This window comes from Taudactylus pleione, unplaced genomic scaffold, assembly GCF_031769625.1.
Source record: "Taudactylus pleione unplaced genomic scaffold, aTauple2 ptg000814l, whole genome shotgun sequence".
NCBI lineage: Eukaryota > Metazoa > Chordata > Amphibia > Anura > Myobatrachidae > Taudactylus > Taudactylus pleione.
In genome coordinates this window covers 2,297,846-2,319,979 of record NW_028285216.1, presented here as the reverse complement: position 1 = coordinate 2,319,979, position 22,134 = coordinate 2,297,846, and the positions used below count along the sequence as shown (strand labels likewise).

Here is a 22,134-nt window from a genome sequence, read left to right as displayed (position 1 = left end):
ACCACAAGGGTCTCGTCGCAAGCCCGATGGTCGCGATGGTCTTGATCATTGCGACCATCTTCCTGGCCGCTCGCTATAGCTGTGGGTGGTCACCCACAGCTATGCGAGCGGCCAGGAGGCCGTTCTAAAAAATAAATGGACCAGCCCTGATTCAGAGCGAGCGCTCTGTCAGAGTGTCTGCTCTGCTCTGTATCAGGCCCACAGCCCCTATGGACAACAGCAGCACAGCACAACACAGCCCAGCCAGACCTAACTCCCACACTCCCTCTTCACTGTCCACAGCCGGAGTGAGAAATGGCGCCAACGCGGGGACCTTTTATAGGATCCAAAACCTGCGAAATCCGGAAGGCGGGATGATGACGTTTTGCCTCGATTTCAGTTCCGAGTCAGGCGGGAAAACCCCCGTCGCCATCAGATTCAGATCCGTAATGAGTAAAGCAGCACTGTGTCTTTAACTCATATGAGGTAAGTATCTAATGTTGGGTACACACTAGACAATGTGTACTCAGCCCGACATCTGCAACGACGGCACCCAGCATCAGCAAGTGCATACACACTTGTCGATGTTGGCAGTAATTGAGTGACGGCATGGCCCTTGCTAACGACATCCCCAGTCGGCCCTGCATTTAGAGCCGACGGAGGATGTCTGACTACCCACGGGAACGTGCACTGTGTGGAGCATATTTTCTTTGTTTGATAGTATTAATTACATTACAAAACTTCTCACACAGGGTTTGAGTAGACCAGGGGCTGGCCATGTTGATGGCCATCCCTATATTACTTTGAGATACTGAATAAGGGAGCTGATCCAGAGTTTGGAGCAAGAAAGGAGTAAAATAAGACACAATCCGGCTGGTGGATAACAACAAGTGAGCCCAGGTAGCACAGAAGTAGTAGCCTTCTCTAGAACCAGAAAAGGAAGGCGTATGCTTAATTCGTGTAAATGGTGAAGGACAGGTGCTGCGTGGTTTCCAGCAGCTGTTTTGAGTTTCATACACTAGAAATGCCAGTAGTCAACGGCTGCTTTATTACTGGTTATAATTTTTTTTCATTATCATTGGGGATCAGCCACCAAAGTTTTACCATCAGTGGCGTCCCATCGATGCTGAACCCACTTGTCATCGACACCGGACCATCGATGTTTTTTACCATCGACGACCGATGGCCACCTCTATGCTATACCCATTGACCACTTCCAATCCCTAGTACCAGCAGGACATTTAACGTGTCCAGTATTCCCCACACCTCTTTGTGTGCAATATATTAATCTACAATGCGCTGCGGATAATTACAAGAGAGCAACATCCCTCATGCTATTGCAACTTCTATGGGATTGCGATGTAAAATGAGCAATGTTACGGATGCAACGCGCCACCATTCCCACGCCACACCACTCATATGACATTACCAGCTCTAGCTTTCTGCCTCTAGGGGGAGATTTAGATAAAGTATCAGCCAATCAGCTCCTAATTGTCACTTTACAGGATGTGTTTGAAAAATGACAGGAGCTGATTGGTACTTTATCTCTCTCTCCAAACTAGCATAAATCTCCCCCTTAGACTGCAACACTATTTGGGGATAGTCGTGTGTCACTGTACAAGGTAGTGTTTGGTCACTATAGGAAAAAGACAATACAAATGTGGACATAATATCTCACACGGCAATATGACAGCTGAGTAACCTTAAAAAGACCGTTTCCCGTGTGTGCGGTGCTGTAATCATACCGGTGCAGTGGTCGTGCTACACTATAATCCATTACATAGATACACAACAGTATTGTACTACTACGAGACGGTTGGGACTGGACTGGAGCTTGTTAGCTACATAGCGCATGCGCGGTCTGTTAGGCCAGCGCTAGTCCCCGCCCCCTGGCTACGTTACACGCCCCACCCTCTCTACGTTCCCTCTTCCCCGTAGCTCTCCCAGCTGTCAGGGTGCGGACGCCGGTGCCGGAGCCGGAGCCGCTTTTTTGCCCAGAGGTCCCCATGGCGGCGGATTGCCATTTCAGGACACCTCGGGGCTGTACTGGTGCGGCCTGATGAGAGCTGACGAGGACTCCCCATCCTCCCCAGGGCTCCGGGCCCTGCTAGGCCGCCTCCTTCACGGCCTGCTCCCCTACCGTCTCTTCCAGCTGGTGGGGGCTGCCCTGTCCTACCTGGCCAGGCCCTTGGGACCCTTACTGCTATCCCTGCTGCCCTCCGGGTGGGTAGTGCACCGGTCAGTGGGGCCCAGTGAGCTGCCCGAGGTCCTGGAAGCGCTGGGACTGCGGACCGGGACCTGGGACGAGCTGGGGGGATGCCTGGAAGAGCTGGGTCCCTGGAAGGAACTACACACCCCGGCCATGCAGCTGGAACTGCTGAGGTCTCTGAAAGGATTAGTATCCCCCAGCAAGCAGCAAGATTCCTGGGACTCCAAGCTGGAGGAGATGGACACCTGGCACGGGGCTATGGTCCACAGCAACATGCAGCTTCACTGGGAACCAGGCCTGGGCTCCTGGGAAGAGTTTGCTGACCCTTTTCAAGAAGAGGATGAGTGCCATAAAAATGCTTCTGCCAGTCACACTTTTTCCTTTAATGGCTGTAAGTGTGATAGTGAAAGTGGAGCTTCTGAAGTGGCAAAGGAGAAGAATATGTCCCAGCTCCACCACTCTTACCTGGACATGGTGTCCTGCATTTTGAGCACCGGATCGACTGGTGGAGTATTCAATTGGGTTAATCAAGAAAATAAACATAGTGTGCAGGCTAAGGATGACACAATATTTGGTCAAAGGGAGCCCGAGGTTGAGCATATTCGCAGCAAGAGGCTCTGGTTCCTGCAGCAGAACCAGGCCCAGAATGATTTGAAGCAAGACAGGCAAGTCGGGGGATTTAAACAGAATGAAGAATTTGTCCATACACCATCTGACACTAACCAGTTTGTATTACCTAACCCTAAGTTAGATGTGCCAGTACCTGAATGGCCTGACAACCGGCTCCAGGAAATGCCTCACCAAAGCAAACTGTTGTCAGATTTTGATTTGATCCAGAGGGAAGCTTTGGTGCTACCAGGTCTTGAGCAGAAATGCAATCCATGTGACCCACTATCTATTCTGGTGCAGAAAACAGACTATTCTGGTAAATATCCACCAAGCCCAGATCAGGACCAAGGATACCACAGTCTGGAGGATTGGAATAGCTTGAATATCACACAAAATCTTATAACAGGAGGTATTGTAACGCCTGAAATCTGTCAGCTAGAACATCATAATGCTGTATATAATATGCCTACAGAACATCCGTGCTCAATTACAAGTTTAAATGATGACCAGGACAGTGATGACCTTAACTTTGACCTGGAAGAAGACCTGCTTGTCCCTTCTGTTCCCATTTGCCTAAATAAACACATAGGTTATATTTTGGGAACAATTGTAAGTAATGAGGAGGAGGATGACTTGAATTCCTCATCTGAAGATGGTGGTTGGGATGAGGATGAAGATGATGGGTTCGACAGCGAAGGATCAGTATCTGCAACAGACAGTGACACCCACGTCCCAGAGGAAGCTGTGCTCTGGAAGTCCTTTTGTAACCCTGATCCTTACAACCCTCAGAACTTTACTGCTAGTTTACATACTGGAGTTGTTGCTGAGAATTCCCATTCTGTGGATGGTGTGGAAGATACACTGTCTGATGATGATGAATCATGGTGTGACAGTGATGCAGTGTCAGGCAGTGACACTGAGGATGAATGTAGTGCTGATGAAGAGGAAAACCTGAGACTTTGGAATGCATTCTTAAAGTCTGATGATCCCTACAATCCCCTATATTTTAAAGCCTCTGTGCAAACTTCAGAGAGAAAAAGACAGAACAGTGACACTGCGAGCAAACATCCTGAGCTTGCTTGTACAACCCCCCCAAACTGCGAATTAACTTTAATACCTAGTACCCCTGCTGAGCCTCAAATTTTTCACCTTAAAGAACAGCATAATGTGCCCGTAGAGGAAAGTGCCAATCGTGGACATAAAAAGGTATATGTCTCCTGTCAATCAGCTATCTAGTTAATAACCTTTTCTTTTCCGATTCACATAACATGCATTATACAGTTTAGTCTCTTTAACATTTTTGGGTACAGTAGTTCTCGAATCCTGAGTGCTGGTTACATTGTTGTGCTCACCCTAATAAGCAGTCTTTGAACACTTAGATTTTATTTTTTAAATATTGCAGATTGTGTGCATTAATCTTCTCTCAAATGCTTTCTAGTCCTCTATTAATCTTAAAACGATGCATAACTCTTGTTTGTTAGAGCAGGTCCTCATATAATGAACCTAACTTTCTAAAAATGGTAGTTATTTTAAAGTAACATTCGTCATGTTCTTAGACAGGTTGCTGAGTCTAAAAGTGTCTGGCTGAGGTTAAATTATGGCTGTTTGAATGAGCAGCTACTTTGCGGAAATGTGTTGCTAATTATTGGAAGTTAATGGTCGTCATCTTTAATGGAACTGTTTTTCTAGAAAAGCATGGGTTATAACATTTCAACTTTCACCCAGAATAAGACATTTTTCATTTTTATTCATATATTTATTTATTATAAATGGTCTAAAATGTAAAGTATAGCTAAGAAATGGTCTAGATTTTCTCTGGTTATCCTGCTGTAGTCCTGCCTTTTACTGTGTATTAGCTTGTAATAATGAATTTGTGCTTATGACAGTGGTTCCCAAACTGTGTGCCGTGGCACCCTGGGGTGCCTTGGGACACTTGCAGGGGTGCCTCAGGTTGGTGGCCCAGCACCAACTCTCTAATTATTTATGGTCAATGTAATGTAAAAATGTGGACAAACAGAAGCGCAAACCTGTCCCCCACCACATAACTGACCCTAAGAATGACAGGTAAGCACAATTTACTGCACTTTACTAAATTTGTTTCTGAATTTCTCAATAACAAGCGTTTGGCTTAGGGGTGCTGTGAGAAGAATGCTGATACTCTAGGGCGCCGTAATTCAAAAAGTTTGGGAACCACTGGCTTATGAGAAAGTATTTAAATCTAGTGTTGAAGGAGCACTGTATAGTTTATCATATCTGCTTAAGGCACAGGCCAAAACTGGTGTTTGAGATCGACATAAAATTACTCTAATACAACTTAAAGCACTTTTGTACTGCAAAAACACCTGGCGGTAAGACAACTAGGGTGTCACTGTAAAGCATGTGATCTAAAGAGGGAGCTGTAAATAACCTTATATAACATTAATGAGCATTTACTTTGTGTATTGTAGTAATGGAGTAACATACAGTACATTTTACATGAGTCACCTATTCATTATTTCTCGGGTATTGCATAGTTGACTTGCATACCTAATGTGATAGGTTAAAAACCTGTAAAAGTATGTATGACTAAAAAACAAAGCAAATGACACCTAATAATAAATATAACCAATGGGTGTTCTCTCCCAGGAGTAGTAGGTAGAAGCTGCCTGTACTGTCTGTCCTTGGTGGGAGCACCACCTTCTTGTAGCACTGTGCAGGCTGTGGATTTATATATGGAGAATTAACCCTGATGAGCGGTGCCCTTTGCTAGCAGGGCTGAAGGCCATGGGACTTGCTCATATGTTCTCGTTATAACCCCAGATTACCAGGCTGTTTTCTGCTTGCTCTATATTTGGACATGTTTTCAGATTGTTGTAAAACAAATGTAAGCCTAATGTGGCTGTTCCAGCATGTGCTGCATTTTACTCATGGTGACTGATATTCAGGACACATGCATCTTATGATATAGTTGAATAAACAATATGATACATTAAATTTCTTGATAGTGCAAATAATCACAAACCTTGATTAATTGAAAACTCCATGTACAGATGTGTCCTTACACATCTTTGCTGCAGTTATGGCAAAAAAACCCTCTTGATGCACCAGGTCCTGTGAGACACTACTAGTGCCGAGCGTTTTTTTTTTTTTTTTTTTTGCCCTTTATCTAGGACGCACCAGCAGAATGTGCTGATTATTTTGGTATGCAACACTTTCCAAATACTTGCTGTTTTTGCACTTTATTCAATAGGGATTTTTGTTTAAGCTAAATTGGAAAAAGGAGGTTGTGTGATTTTTAATTATTAAACCACCTTAGTGGTGGCCACATGCGGTGGTACGTTTGATTTTTGGAAGCAAACTATTAGATTTAGGGTCAATTAGAACTCTGGCCTGGCGGGATAGCATGTACAGAACTGGATATTTGTTTTCAGTGGCCATAATGTGAAGGCTAGAATACGTTCTGGATGGCTGAAGACACAGTGGGTTCTCAGATATTAAGTCATTCTTATTTTTATCAGTAGACAATATATTTCCTTGCTGAAAATCTGCAGGTGTCATGTAGTTATTATTGTAACTTTAGAAGCCATATTGCTGCATCACTGGTAATGGCTTCCCGAGAGATAAGACACAGACTGATGCAAAGGACTGAAACTTAAAACTCGCGGCGGGATCAGGCTGATGTAACTGTAGGACAGACCTGATTTCCACAGGGAGACAGCGCACATACCAACAACAAAAAAATATCAGATAGTTAGATTAATAGGAAATACTACACCAAAACAAAAATCTTGAGACATATGAAAGGTGGTTTTATATAGAGAATTGGTCCTCAGTGGGTTATTGTGAACTAATAGCACTTTAGGATTAAATTGGTTAATTCTCAGTAGATAATTTAACTTAATAATGGCCATACATGTCTAATAACATTGGAGAGGTTTGTTTTTGTAAGTATAGTATATTTCAAATAATTGGGTTGCAGTATTGCATATTTAAAATGTAATATATGGCGAGACTATTTTAGACATTTAAAAAATAAATAAATAAAAAATAAAGAGAAACGTATTTTAATGCTGCCCATCCATTACACGATGTGGGGACGACAGAACGATTACGACGCTTTCGTCTCCCCCGGGGTGAAGTGCATACACTGAACGTTCAGACGATCAGTGTATGCAGATCAATCATCCCCGAACATGGCGGTCGTCAGGTTGACCGTCATGTTCGGGCGATGATTGCTGGTCGTTTTTAGCCTTTTACTGCCTGATTTGCGGGTGGTTACCAAGCGATGGAGCGATAACGATCGTTATCACTCCATCGCTAGGTTTAATCGCCTAGTGGATGGGCAGCATAAGTCTGTCTTTTGAAAAACAAAATGCAAATGTTGAATAACTGATAAATTGAACAAAAATTCAGCCTTTAGTTAACATTTTGATTCCATTGCAAAGATATAGTAATGAGTGGGTTAGCGTGACTCTGCACTTATACACCCAGTGGCTGATATGGCTTGTTGTATCCACCAGATAACACCACTGGTGCTGAGTCACACTCCTACATTCATATTGTAGCATATTTTAAAGCTAAAAGAGAGACCCTAAAGAGCTCTTCCTTTTTTTTTTTTTCTACTTTTATGGACTTTAGTTTTATTTGGCGTAAAATCCAACTTTTATTCAATATATACATATTTAATAGTGTGTGTGTGTGTATATAGATAGTTTACTGCATGCCTGAACAGCTTGTTTCACACCCTTTATCAGGTTGGAATAGAGTATTTCAAATGCCGCTTCTACACCTAGAAGAATGCTTGCTTTAAAAGTCAAGAATCCAGGAAATTTGTATATAAATATTTACCTTTAATTGACCTTGTTATGTAGAAGGGTGTTTGATATGTTCAATGTCAGTCTACATGCTTTTCATCATGGATGTTTTTTTTTCTTTTTTTCTAGGTGACCTTCCATGATAAAGTCACTGTATATTATGTGTGTAATGAAGAGGAACGCAAAGGTCACTGGGAGGAGTTTGCCCGGGACCGCTGCCGATTCCAACGGCGCATTCATGAAACAGAATCTCTGATTGGACATTGCTTGAACCCTGATCACAGGCAAATGGTGTGGATCAGAATGCAAGACAAATGGGACAGCTAGCCCTTACCCATGTTCAACCATCAGGCTCTTTGCAGAAGCTTTTATCTGTCATAGTTACAATATTGTAGAATCCTCCTTTTATTCTACATTCAAGGGTACACTCAAAAACTACCCTGGCTTCTAATTTTTTACGGTGTCCAAACACAAAGATCTAAATAGTCTACCACTATTTTTTCCCCCAAGTTTTTATTGCTCCATTTTCTAGCATGATCTAACTTTGACATTTCTCTGTTGTATAATTGCATGTGTCATGCTACTATCTAATGCAGGCTCCACCTATTGGGAGTGCAGTTTGTGCTTCCAGCGTAGACATGGGAATGAGCAGACTCCACAATATTACACACAAAAACCCCCCCAAATCTTAGGGGGGAATTCAGTTGTGTTTAGCGTGGCTGTAACAAATAGGTGCACAATGTAGCCATTCAATTGTTGTTCTGATTGGGCATCCAATGTTTCTGCTTGCTTCCTCCTGCGGTGGCGAGCAGATTTCGTCGAAAAGTACATCTTTTGGACACCCAAATGGCATTTTCCTTGTCGCACCCAATACTTTAGAAACCTGGTGCATTTGGGTGCGATAAGTAATGGGTGCCTGTGGCAGTCGCGCCCATCGATCGAATACCATCCGACAGGCCCCCCTTACTTATGGGCGCCCAGAAATGATTAAATTGGCCCCTAAAATTCATACGGTTTGAACTAGTAACAATCACTTTAGACCAAGGTATTTCTTAAACAATCTGCTATTGTTTAAAATATTTTTATTCTTTTGCGTTCTTAGCTTACTACGTTAATCAGATTTGCCTGAATTGCTTTGGCAATTAGCTCTCTTTGACAGTGGATTTCTATAAACTGTATAGCTTGCACTTTATTTGGGGCTTTCATTGCTGATTACAAACACAACTTTCAGTCTCCCTTCAATAAATAGGAGTCAGATGCTGCCATGTGTTATATGGTTTCTATAGGTTAAAACTATTTATTTCTGGTTCAGTATTTGGCCAAATTTTGGGAGTTGGAGACGTTACTTTTAGGCAATGCAGAGGTTTGTCATTATATTTATAGATTTTATATTTTCCTCTACTCCTATGTATAAAAAGTTCCTGATGCATTCAAATGAATTTAGTGGGTGACGAGTACAAACTTGAACATAGACGGAAGACAGACCTGTTTTTATTTGTTTGCAATGCCAGATGCCTGTGCATGAACGGTGCCTGACTGTGTAGCAATACACAAGAGACCATTTTCTTAAACCCCAAATCGTATGAATAGTGGCAACACTGCACCACTTTAGTCTTACAACCTGTGAATTATTTGTTTACTTGATGAGTGATCCATGCTAATATGTACAGTCTTATCAAGTTGTTTTTATGGTGGTTAGTGCATTATGCCAGTATCAGAACAACACCTCCTTACCAGGCCATAGGGAATAATAAAGATAGTGCTCAATGTACCCTGTACCAGGGGAAGTCATTACAGTACATCATGTAAAAAAAAAAAAAAAAAAAATGGATTCAAAGTGTGCAGTCACCTCACCTCTAATTGACTTGCCCCCAAAGTGTGCACTGTTATCAGGATCATTAAAGTTAGGAAATGGTCGGCCTATGAATAAATTGCAGGAGCCATACAAGTTACTAGAGTTTTCTACCATCCACTTTTCACCATAAAGAGGATATATATTTCCTGCTACACTTTTCATGTTAAGGGAGCAAGTCGATTTTAATTTGTGTTTTGACTTAACCAGGTTTTTAGAATATTTTTTTTTTTTTACATTTATCATTTTGAAGGTGCAAGTGTAAGAATCAGCTGCTACATACAATATTTTACCTGAGTTATTGGTCTTTTCATGTTGTGTGCTTCTGTTTTTTGGCAAGCTGCTTTGCTTTCAGCATCAAGTCATAATAGCAGCTTCTGGACATGAGGGACAATTATCAGACAGAAAATGTGCACTTTCTGCTAAAATGCTCTGTTTCAGTTCTATTCATTCTGTTCCTTTTATTATTAGTCATGTTCAAATGTAGAACTTGAGAAAACAAATGAGGGACAACTTAAGGGGGGTATCCACTAGGTGATATTGGCAGGCGATTGCACGATAATGACGTCTTTATCATGCAATCGCCCGCAAATTGGGCGTGTAAATGACAAAAACGTCCAGCGATGAGTGTGCCCGCTGGTCGTTTTTGCCATCTATCGCCCGTACACGCTGGTCAACCTGACGATCCCGTTCAGGTTCGGCATGTACAGGATGATGTATGTGCCTGGACTGAACGAGTGAACGTTCAGTCTAGGCACATCACTAGACATACAAATGCCAGCACGATTACAATGTCGTAATCGTGCTCTCGTTTGTATGTCTATAAGTGGACACGCACCTTTAAAGTTACAAATGATAAACCCACCAACAATCACAACTATTTTTATTAATGTGTACAGCATATGCTAATGATTGGGGTGAGATACAGCGCATATTTGCTGTAGATATCAAAGATGTTGATATCTACATAGCCAGTCATAGTAATTCATGTGCACAACCTGCATTTCTGTGGACTGTTCTGTGTAGTGATCTTTACTAAACAAGATGTTAGAGATTTATACCCCTTTTACACTAACCGAATAGCCCGGGTTATTGCCGGGTCGACCCGGGTCGATGCTCTGTGTGAACGGCTCCCAGAAAAATTTCCCGGGTTGATTTACCTGGGAATCTTACTCTGGTTGAGAGCAGGGTTGAACACGAGTTGTTCCCGTGTCATGCGGCAGTGTGAACGGGTGCTACCCGGATTATTTTACCCGGCTACATTCTGCTATTAGCTGATTGGAGCTTCTGGGGCGCTGGCAGATGATGTCATTTGTCAGGGCCCTGCAGAGAGACGCACACGCAGCCATTACTTGCCTGCCTAACCTCCTGCACCACAGCCTGACCAACTCCCACAAAACGCAGGCTAATACACAGGCTGCCACAGTCAGAACTGCAGCCTGCACCACAGCCACACATGTGCTCCGTCTGCCATCATTGCTGCAATGCTGTAAGCAGTCCCCACCCCTCTCTTTTGTTGGCTTTTGTGACCTCATCTTTGTCAGCCCTTAAAAAAGTCAATTTTTAATGACATCTATAGGGAAAAGCAGGGATTACCCGGGTTCAGTGTGAACGGGGCAAACCCGGGAATAACCCGCGTCGAATTGCAGTGTAAACTGGGTCTGAAGCCGAGTTTGACCCGGGCTTGACCAGTGTTCAAATTCCAGGGTCGGACCCGGGATTTTGGTGTAAAAGGGGTATTAGTAGTTGCAAAATTCACAGGGGGACAAGTTTCAGGTCATATTTTAGTGGTTGTGAAATAGTGAAGTATTCCTTTATCTTTCTGAGAAGAGGCAGACTGGAGCTGCATGTTAGTACGCAAGCAGGAATTTCTATGAATAGATTGTGAGCTATTTGGTATCTCTCATGTTAGCATTATGTAATCCTAGATGCTTTCACTTTTCAAATGATGCATATTGAACAATGGGTGTGTCTGCACTTCTTGGGCAAACTCCTAAGCCGAGGGCAGTAGTAACACATTTAAGTTTAAAATCGGGTATAACTTTTTATTTTTAATCCTCTGCTCCCTGAAAATTAAATAATTCTCCTAAACTAGTTAAAGTTGTTCCTTCACTTTTCCCTAATTGTTTCCTCTCATTGCTGTAGCCAGCACACATTTAGGAATCATGTCATTGGTTATAAACACTTCCCTCAAAGGAACAGGTCAAAATATTTAAATTATTTTTATATTTTCTGAAGTAATAATGAGCAAACTCTATATGAGTGACTATGTATTTAATTATAAAAAGGTCTTTGTACAAATTTCTAAGTAATTCAAACTAATATGTTTAATTTTAATAAATATCTGCAAGAGTTCAAGTTTGTCATTAGTGTATGACTATATCAAACTGGCGCAGTGCAAATAACCTTACACAAGATTTGATGTACTTTGTTGGGTGAAGTAATTCTTATTTACATAATTCACTTCCTGAACTGGATACTATTGCTATAACAGGACCTTAATCAGTGTCAACATCTTTGATACCTATTCAGAGTCAGTTGCATATGCAATTTATGAGCTGCGCCTCCCTCTCCTGTACCTTGGTGAGATGAGACTGGATTGTAGCTGGATGCGTAGTTTCAGTGCATTTGCATGGTATACTGTACTTTTTCACAGTTTGTAATTGCCTTCCAGCTAAATGCCAAATAGAGCAGATAAAAAGGGGTATATTTCCAAAAGTGCTGGTTTTTAGAAGTGGAGATGTTGCCCATAGGGGGGAATCCAATTGTTTTTACTGCAGCTGTGGGGTTTTGCTATTCAATTACATAACTGAAAATGATGTAAATAGAAATCACCGCAACCTTTTTCTCGTACCTCCAGAGCCAGTCTGATTTTTTTTTTTTTCCTAAAATCATACATTTTCGGAAAAGTCAGCGGGACTTGCTCTCTGATCCCGGCGGCACCCCCTCTGAGGACTAATTAGGCACTTGGAGGTTTCCAATTAACTTATTTAGTCTTTAATTATTCCCCTTTCCTAAGTGGTGTCTTCTTCCTCCAGCGTTGGGACCCGGGTCTTCTGCAGCAGTGTGTGTGTGTGTGTGTGTGTGTGTGTGTGTGTGTACTAATTAAGTCACCTGTGCTCAACAATGGATATCTTTAAAACCTGAACTGTTGGGGAGCCTTGAGAACCGTGTTTGGGAACCTCTGGTTTAAGGTGTGAAGTAGTTACGTTAAAGGTGCGCATTAGGATTGACAGGGCCAAGGGTAGGCAAACATACAGATGTGTCCACATCTACCTATTCTCAAATTGCGCCAAATAGCCCAGATTACCACGCTAACGCCATGATTCAGAGTTTTGCGCTATGCTGGTATTTTCGCAGTTAAGTGATTATTTGCGCATGTGCCTGAGTCACACTGCGCATGTGTCAAGATACATTACCGTAGTTACTTGTAGCACGTATTTATTTGCAGCGTGCTTGAGAGGTAACGTTTGGGGGGATTAGCGGCTAAAAAAGCAGCCATATTGTGACAGTTTCATGGGGCGTGTCACATCAAATGATGGAGCCAGGTTCTCATTCAGCTTTTACTTTTATTTTACATTCTTTTTAATTAATCCGGGGCAGACTTCATGCTGAGGGAGTCTGCCTGATGCATAGGCAGCTTCGGTGGGACTGCCACATAAGCCACCGGGTAGCAATCTGGCTTTTCTGAGCACAGTTCCCGCCGGAGGCTTACTCTAGCCGGTAAGTATGATCTGTCCTTTGGTTGCATCAGCAGTTAGAAAATGTGTTTTGCCCTCATAGACTTCTAGTAAGGAGATTCCTGGGAGCTGAAGCCGGAGGGGTTGGGGCCAGTGTCTGTTCTTTAACCCCACTCGCTCTGTATTGGCTTCCTCTGTCCTGCCCTGCAGAGGTGGAGTTGATCCCCCTCCTCAATTGACGCACTTCTCCACATGGACAGCCTGCCTTGCACACAGCAGTACAAAGGCACCGCATGAACGACAAGTTCATCCGTTCCACAAGGACTGCCTCAGCGGGCCCCAGCAGCACCCTGATCTACCACACAGCCAACCTCGGTACAGACATGGAGCACTGGAACAGGCTTGGGCTCGGCCCCCCTTTTATCCAAGAAAGGGTTAGGGAACGTGCTTATTTGGATTGGTGTGTTTGGAATGATTGTGTTTTCCCCATGTCTGTTGTGCATGTTATTAGGACCAGCCAGGGGCATGCTGCTGCAGTCAGGCTGTTAGATACTTTTTTTCTTTTGGAGAATATATTTTATTTAAGCTTCACAGATTTACATGAGAGGTTACAAAAATGATGTAAAGTCAAATGCACTGAATCTAATTTTAACTTGGGTAGAAGGGTAGAGGTGCTGTGAAAGTCCGCCACAGGGGGGAGGGATTCCAAGAGGGCCTAAGATGTCTAAAGGAGGCTATAAAAATGGCAGAAAAATAAGTTATTAGGAAGAGATCGGTCTATGAAGAAAAGACAGGGATTTGGATGCCATTAAATTGGGCCTTAGGCTCCCAGATTTTCAAAAAAAGATTTGGAGGACTTATTTAGGAGGCTTGTCATAAATTCTATTTGAAAGGTAAATCAAATTTGTAATTTAAGAGCATGGATAGTGGGGGGAACAGGGTATTTCCACGAGGCTGTAATGTAATCATAATCATACCCAGTGACTGCAGAGAAAATATGGCAAATCAATTTGTCTGGATGCCGTGTAGCATTGAGGACATCCATGGGTATTTAGAAGAAAATGGGATATCTACGGTTAAAATTGCTAGGATTAGACTCTTGGGGGTAAATTTACTAAGAATTGTGTTGGTCCGAGATTGCATTCACCCTTCTTCCAGAGGCTCGTACTTCTCAAAAACAAAGACATCCACCTATCTGCAGTCCAGTGATGAAACATCTTCTCCGGGTAAAGAAGACCATCTAGAAGACTCAGAGTTAGGTCTTTTGTCAGTAATAGAGGATGACACCTCTTAATCAAGGCTGTCAACCATGTGTTAAACATTTCTGATGCAGCCCTCCCAGAATCTCAGGAGGTGTCAAGAGAAAGCATAAGCAGCCAGTTACATTTCCTTCGTCTCCTCAGTTGAGAGACGTTATCCACAGCATGGGTGCATCTAGAGTGCAAGTTCCAAATATCAAAATGCTTAATTTCTCATTACCCGTTGCCTTCTGCAAACAGATATAAGTGGGAAACTTCCTTCTTTGTGGATCATTTGGTCCCTCGGTTTTCAAAAGAACTACTATCCTAGAACCGAGATTTATTTTACTTAAAATCTGACCTTATCAGCATGGGTGAATGAGAGTGTCGAAAAAGGACAGTTCTTGCTGATGGCCTTTGCTTGAATACTCTTTGAAACAATCTTACTCCTCTGGTTGAGCACATAAATTAATCTGCAACGTACTTGAGTGAGGCGGCTATTAACTCAGGTCTTGTCTTCACCAAGGTTTCAGCTATTGCTGCTCGTAGAGCTCTCCAGTTAAGAAAATGGTGAGCTGACGCGGAATCCAATCAATCCTTAGAGGCTCTTCCCTTTTCTGGAGAGATTTTGATTGGGCCCAAACTGGATGAATTCATTGCTTTAACTACAGGGGTCTTCTGTGCATACCTTTGTCAAATTCTTACCTTTGTTTAAAGTGTTTAACACTTTTGTGTCCAAGTAGGCTAGTTTTGAGCACAGAGGGCCTGATTCAGACCCGGACACTAAGCCGCGAACGCTCGCTATGGGTGATTGTCGCCTGTCTGCGCATGCGTCAAAATATGCATGCGTGAACCAGTCACTGAGTCCGGGAATCATGCGCTCTCAGTACATAGACTGGACCCTACTTTGAGTGACAGTGCTGTTTGTGTGTGGTAACGGGAAGGTGCTTGTGAACGGGGAAGTGGTGGTGCGAACGCAGGTGTGTCTGGGTGTCAAAACAGAGTTTAATGGGCGTCCATAATTAGCATGGAGGTGTCATTGTACACGTCACTTGTTTGTATTTCAGTGTGCAGTGATCGCAGTGCTTGCGGCGGGGTAGGGTCTACCTCAAGCGCTGCGTGCAGCTCTGATGGCTCTCGATGTTACTGATTAATCAAACACTTCCTGGAGATGACGTGTGCTAGGAAAGAAAAGTGGGCCTCATTACACTGGCGTAGGCTCACTCTGTCGTCGCTCTCTAAAATATAGAGAGCATCCTTAAGCCAGACAGTGTGAGCGCGGAATTTGCATACCCGGCCCCTGACAGCTGCAAGAGAGCGCAGCTTAGCGTCCGGTTCTGAATCGCCCCCAAAGTGCTTCAAGTGGCCACAACTCGCACTCTCCCATGAGGACTATTTTGGGATGTTTCCAGCGTAAATCCAGTGTCCCCCAGTGGATGAAGGAGGAAACAGGATTTCTGTACTGATCAGTAAAATTAATTTCTCCGATTCCATGGGGGACTCTGGATGTCCTCCCTGAGCTGCTGCGTTTTTTCTTTTCTCTGTGTTTGAGTTATGATAGTTTGCGGTTCGACTGTTACCACTTGGTTGTTGGGATATGTTGTCCTTTAGCTTATTATTATACTTTATATGGCACCACAAGGCAAGGCTGGTCCTAGCCAATTTGCCCTAGGCAAGATTTTGGCTGGTGCCCCCTAGAAGATTATCCCACCACTAATTTTAAAGTGGGTACACACCTGATAGTCAATCTGCAGATTATGGTTGTTCATACACACTGCACAACCATCATCTGGGGTCCCTGGTGGCCGGCAGTCACATAGCGATCCCCTTCTCGCCGGCCACTACAGCAAGTGTAAGGGCGATCAGCTAAACTCCTGTACACACAGTATGATGAGCAGATATATTTGCCAACGGCTGTGCTGCACAGCTGACGCAATATGTCTGTGAACAAAGTTGTTCACGGACATATTGTGTGTGTACGGGATATGTGCGGCATCTCAGCGGACGAGATGCGAATATATATATATATATATACACACAGTATATATATATATATATATATATATATATATATATATATATATATAAACAGCATGTGGTAGGGCACTCAAGCAAGGAATATGGTTCACATAGCAGTTCTTCCTTATAATATAAACAGGTGGCACTCCATGAGACCTATTTAATAAAGCATCTTTTATTCAGCCTATGTTTCCAAGCCTACACTGCTTTGTCATCAGGGTGTGAAAAATGAGTGCCGGAATCCGTTGCTAAGGTAGAACTTCTACTCAGACGGGACCCGACTGCATCCCTAGTTACTGCCCCACAATGCCACCGTCTGCCTCGCGCTGCTGTGTGACGTCACTGACCTGTGGCACACGGCGCCTGGAGGAGGAAGAATGGATGCTGAACTAGCACTGTCACTTGTATCATATAAAAGGTAAGCACTTGAACTTTTGTCATTTTTCACACCCTGATGGCAAAGCCGTTTAGGTTTTGAAACATCGGCTGAATAAAAGACACACTACTTTTACACATTATGCCACGCAGCAATGCCGCGCAGCAGTGCCCGGCCTTTACACATAATCCCATGCAGCAGTGCCCATCCTTTACACATTATGACACTCAGCAATGCCCATCCTTTATATATTATGCCACACGATGCCAATCCTTTACACATTATGCCACACAATAATACCCATCACACATTGTCACACAGCAATGCCCATCCTTTACACATTATGCCACACAGCCATGCCCATCCTTTACACATTATGCCACACAGCCATGCCCATACTTTACATATTATGCCACACAGCAATGTTCATCCTTTACACATTATGCCACAGCAAAGCCCATCCTTTACACATGATGCAACACAGCAATGCCCATCCTTTAAATATGCCACACAGCAATGCCCATCCTTTACACATTATGCCACACAATGGCAATCCTTTACACATTATGCCACAGCAATGCCCATCCTTTACACATTATGCCACACAATAATGCCCATCCTTTACACATTATGCCACACAATAATGCATGGCCTTTAGACATTATTCTGCTTTCCTCTCCCTCTCCCCTCCCATTTACCCCAGTAGCCTCTTACGTAGCTGTGTATCTGTAGCAGCCCTCACCTACATCAGGTTTCGGCACTTTGTTCAAATATGGTGCCGCTCACGAGTCAATCAGAGCTCGCAGACCAGCAGCCGCTGCTGGTCCACGAACTCTGATTGGCTCACGACCGGTGCCTGTTTGAATGGCAGGAGCGTGGTCTCTCTCTCCAGGGCAGCTGGGTCAGGTTCTGGCTTCGGGGCTCGGGCTGTGCTGCACTTCAGTGCAGTGCCCTGGTCCGATGGGCGCTTGGTGTCAGGCGGCAATTACGGAGGCGAAGCTATGAGTTGTCACTCACGGCTCCGCAAAGGACCATGGGAGGACTGGCCGCTGCTGGGCATGCGCAAGTATGCCCTGTAGCGCCGTGCCCATCTTCCTTTTCCCCTGTAGCCAGAATGAGCTTCTGTTCAGAAGCTCATTCTGACCTGTCTCTGGCTGTCACCTGACAGTCTGACTACTCCACTGCCTGATGGGAGCTAAGCTCCGATCGAGGTAGCGGCGGGGTGGACTGCAGAGCCATGGAATGCCCCTAGGCATTTGCTTAGAATGCCTATACCTAGGGCTGGCTCTGCCACAAGGGTTCCGCAGTACCTTTTAAAGTACATGGAATGACCCTACTGTAAGTCACTGTTTTCTATGTCAAGTGAACAAGGGGCCCCCACTTGACCATCTCTGATTTTGTTGAAATTTTGCATGAAGGTTGGTATATATATATAGAACTAACTTTTGGTAAAGTTTCAGTTCACAGGATGCAATAGTAGTGGAGTTGTGGCCCTGGAAGTGGAGGTAGGTGAAACAGTCACCAATTCCGCGGTGCACAATCAGCAATGTTCAAGTAATTGCTGTGGCAGATCTATGAGAGCAATAGCTGTGAAAGTGCACATGCTTATACAACTTTTGATGCTGATTTCAATAATCGCTGCCTCAAGGCTTATGAAAAAGTACTTTTCTGACAGTATGAGGCAAAGTAGGCTAAAAAATACATAACATTTTTTCTGGAATTCAGCTGACCATATCTTCAAAGGAAAATATTATTTAGTATGACATTAGCGGTGCTGAAAGTTGTCCTAAAGAGGTGGTAGAACTCGTGCTCCCCCCCCGCGCTACTTTAATAAAGGGACTGCTGGCGTGGTCTCAAAAGGAAGGGGCGTGGTCATGTATTCCCAATTCAAATTATGCCACGCAGTAGCACAATCTTATTCACATTACACTGCACATAGGGCCTAATTCAGCAGTGCACTGCTGAACACAGATTCCCAGTGTTCGGGAATCTGCGCATGTTCAGAACGGGTCTGCGTGCCCACATGTAAACTGGCAGCAGACTGTCAGTGATTGTCAGTCTGCAGCCATATGGGGGCAGCAATGGCCTTTGTTTCCTGAAACGGAGGCGTGTCGCCGCCGTTGGGGGAGGAAAGAAGCTAGGATCTCAGCTGATGAAGATTTCCTGGCCTCTTCCTCGCAGCTGCGATGACCGACTGCATGACCCCATGGGTCACTATAGCCAGCCGATTTTCCGCAGAGTATCCGATGCTGCGTTGGACAATGCAGCTCGGATATGTAATGCAGCAGGAGGTGTGATGCCTCCTGCTGCATTACCATATCAGCAAAGACGAAATAGCTAAGCTGCTTGCGAGCTGCTTAACTATTCCGGCTGAAGCTGAATCAGTCCCATAGTGCCCCTGATTCACATTACACCACATAGTAGTGTCTCTTATTCATGTTATGACACACAGCAGTATCCCTTATACACAATGCCCACAGTAGCAGTGCCCCTAATACAATTCCCATAACACAGTAGTGCCCGTTATGCAGTGGCCACAGTGGTTAAGCCCCTTATGCAGTGCCTCCAGGAGTGATGCCCCTTATGCAGTGCTCCTATGCAATGCCCCCAGTAGTAATGCTTCCTGTAGTAATTCCCCCAATAGAAATGTCCCCTGCAGTAATGCCCCCTGCAGTTATGCCCCAAATAGTAATGTCCCAAATAGAAATGTCCCCTGTATTAGTGCCCCCAGTGGTAATCCCCCTTTAGAAGTAATGCCCACTGCAGTAATGCCGCCTGTAGTAATGCCTCCTGTAATAGGGCTGCGCCCACACACACAAAAAAAACAATACTTACCGTAAGCCCCACTCCTGCGTCCACTGCTGTCCGGTCCACTTGGCTGCTCCACGGAACTATGGGAGAGATGTCATGACGTCTCTCCCCTAGTGCACACTGCGGGTGCCAGAAGCCGGAGCTCAGGAGTGAACACCAGCCTCCGGCTACCGCTGGGGGAAGGAGCTGGGCGCCCGCTGGTAACAAAATTGGCAAATGGATCCTCCCTGCAGCGCCAGGCTGAGATGGCCAGTTCCGCCTCCAAATAGAAGTGACGGAATGCAGTTCTGCCCCGTTCCGGCCCACTTTAACCCCTGAACATTAGTATAGCTTTACCATCCAAGTGGACATCATAACAATCATAAAGTAACAGACTTTAAAGTTACTGCCTGTGATAATGTCATCTAAAATTGATAATTGCGCATTAAATTTTCCACCATATTTGAAGTCCAATAGCAAAAAAGAAGCATAACTGATTTTCTTGAAACAACATTCATTAAAAAAGAGCATACTTTAAACTACAAAATATATTTTTTCTGGATAGGTGTTTTGCCTCAGAAGGGAGAAAACAGGCTTTAAAGCTGTACAGTATACAGTATATATACATACACACATACAGTATATAAATGTTTATAGAGAAATATATAATAATCACACAGATATATACATAGATACATTAAACACCAATACAAATATATGCATATTACTAATTAAATACATAAATGTTTTACAAAATAAAGGAACAAAAATCATGCCACAAATTTAATTACCTTGTCAAAAATGACACTTCTAGTCAGAAAAATAATGAAATAATATACACCACAACAGAATCGCCAGAAAAAGATGGCATTATTTTGCTAAGACAGCTGTCACAAAACACTGGTAGTACATGTGGAAGGCTGTGCTGGGATCAAGTGTTTGATCCCAGCATCAGCAGAGTTGCAGGGGCAGGCAGAGGGGATGTGTCCTCTGCGGGACACATCCGTTGCTGGCGCTGGGACAGTGATGTCCGTAGCGTCGGTGCAGACGCTGCGGGCACCTGGTGAAGGGACCGCCTGGTCCTTTTCTTCAGTGCCGGCGGTATTGTGGCGCCGGGAGAAGCTTGGCTCCGGCCACAAGCTCAGTGGAGTTTGGCGTCCGGCAGCCAAGAAGCGGCGGGTAGCCGGCGCTGGGACACAGTACCTGCTCCCAGCGCCGGTCAAGCGTTGGGTGCGGAGCTCCGTGCGGCGGGTGTTTGGCTCTGGCAGCAGCCAATAGGAGGCGGACGCGATGAGCCAATCGCGGCTCGCTGCATCATAGCCCCGCCCACTCGCTCCGTCTTTTATTAGACGGCGCTGAGTGGGAAAAGGGAGTTCGGCTGCGGAGAGGGAGGAGAGAAGACCTCCCGAAGAGCGGAAGATTGGCGCGTCAACAGGGGCGGCGGCCGCGGAAGAGGCCAGAAGACGCCGACTGGAAGAAGAAAGGAAGAGGCGGCGCTGCTGGCCAGGACGGGCCAGCGGCCAAAGAATGCGGCTGAGGACCGGAGAGGACTGCGGGGGAGGGAAGTAAAAGAGCGTCACGAAGTTCCCCCCCGCAGCCTCTTCCAACGTAGCAGGTAGGCCCTCCGTGAGGCCCACCATATACCCCCCTCACTAGGCCCGTGCGCAAATAGGCGGGCACAAGGCCCGGGGCACAAGGGCATTAGGCCCCATTAAAGGATTGGCCCTTAATCAGGTGTGAGTGGCCTGGGTACTAGGCCCAGGTCACTAAATAATAAAGTAGGTGGGCAGCTGCCCGAGCCACCCAAAATATAAGGTGGCCTGGGCATTAGGCCCAGACCGCTAAGTGAGACGCACAGATAGGCAGGCAAATAGGCCTGAGCCCCAATAAAAAGTGGTGTGGGCATTAGGCCCAGGCCACTACCAGAGCCCACCGTTAGGGAGGCATCTAGGCCTGAGCTACAATATAGAAAAAGGGAACGCTGGGCAGTAGGCCCAAGTCCCTCGTGTACCCTGCAGTAGGCAGGCATAAGCCCTGAGCCGCTGGTAAGACCCTGGGCGTTAGGCCCAGGGCACTGAGCCCATTAGGTGTGCCACTCATATAGAAAGGTAGCCCCGCATAGATGATTAGAGGTGTGAGCAGTGGTGGAGAGCTGTACGGCTCCCACCAATGAGGTAGTGTTTTCCCCAGTCACTGAGAAGAGGAGCTGGCCAGCTCTGGATAGGTAGGAAGCAGGCATTTAAAGGGACAGCACCGTGTTTTGCTCTTGTATACTTATAGTCTGTGTTTGGTGTTCCGTGCAGGGTAAAAGTTCAGTTATTGTTATACATGTCGCACTACACACACTGTAGGTTGAGGGCTATGTCGTTTTAGTATGTGTAGTTGCGTGACATAGGTTTAGGCCCTGCACGGCTGTGTTGTGTATCTCCTTACAGGGACCTGTAGGCGAGTGAGCGGACGAAGAGCACGAGTGGACACGGTGAGAAATATCTGTGTGTACTGTCTCTCCCTGTTTGTTTGTCACTACCTATCCTTCCTTCTTTCTGGGCGGACGGTGAACCTTGCAACCCGGTGCAAGGACGGATCTTC

General features: G+C 44.8%; 1 protein-coding gene across 1 annotated transcript; it reads left to right on the top strand.

Moving 5' to 3' along the window:
• Nucleotides 1–1,878: 1,878 nt before the first annotated feature.
• PPP1R15B (protein phosphatase 1 regulatory subunit 15B) lies at nt 1,879–11,800 on the top strand. The gene is made up of 2 exons (XM_088458174.1): nt 1,879–4,003; nt 7,720–11,800. Exons 1-2 carry the CDS (start codon nt 2,039–2,041, stop codon nt 7,915–7,917), a joined length of 2,163 nt encoding a protein of 720 aa, XP_088314300.1. The 5' UTR covers nt 1,879–2,038; the 3' UTR covers nt 7,918–11,800.
• The last annotated feature ends 10,334 nt before the right edge of the window (nt 11,801–22,134 follow it).

What these genes read in the sequence shown, in the direction of transcription:
- PPP1R15B (XM_088458174.1), top strand. Translation starts at nt 2,039, where the DNA reads ATGAGAGCTGACGAGGACTCCCCATCCTCCCCAGGGCTCCGGGCCCTG. An exon ending in CCAATCGTGGACATAAAAAG is followed by an intron (nt 4,004 to 7,719) that starts GTATATGTCTCC and finishes CTTTTTTTCTAG; the next exon opens with GTGACCTTCCATGATAAAGT.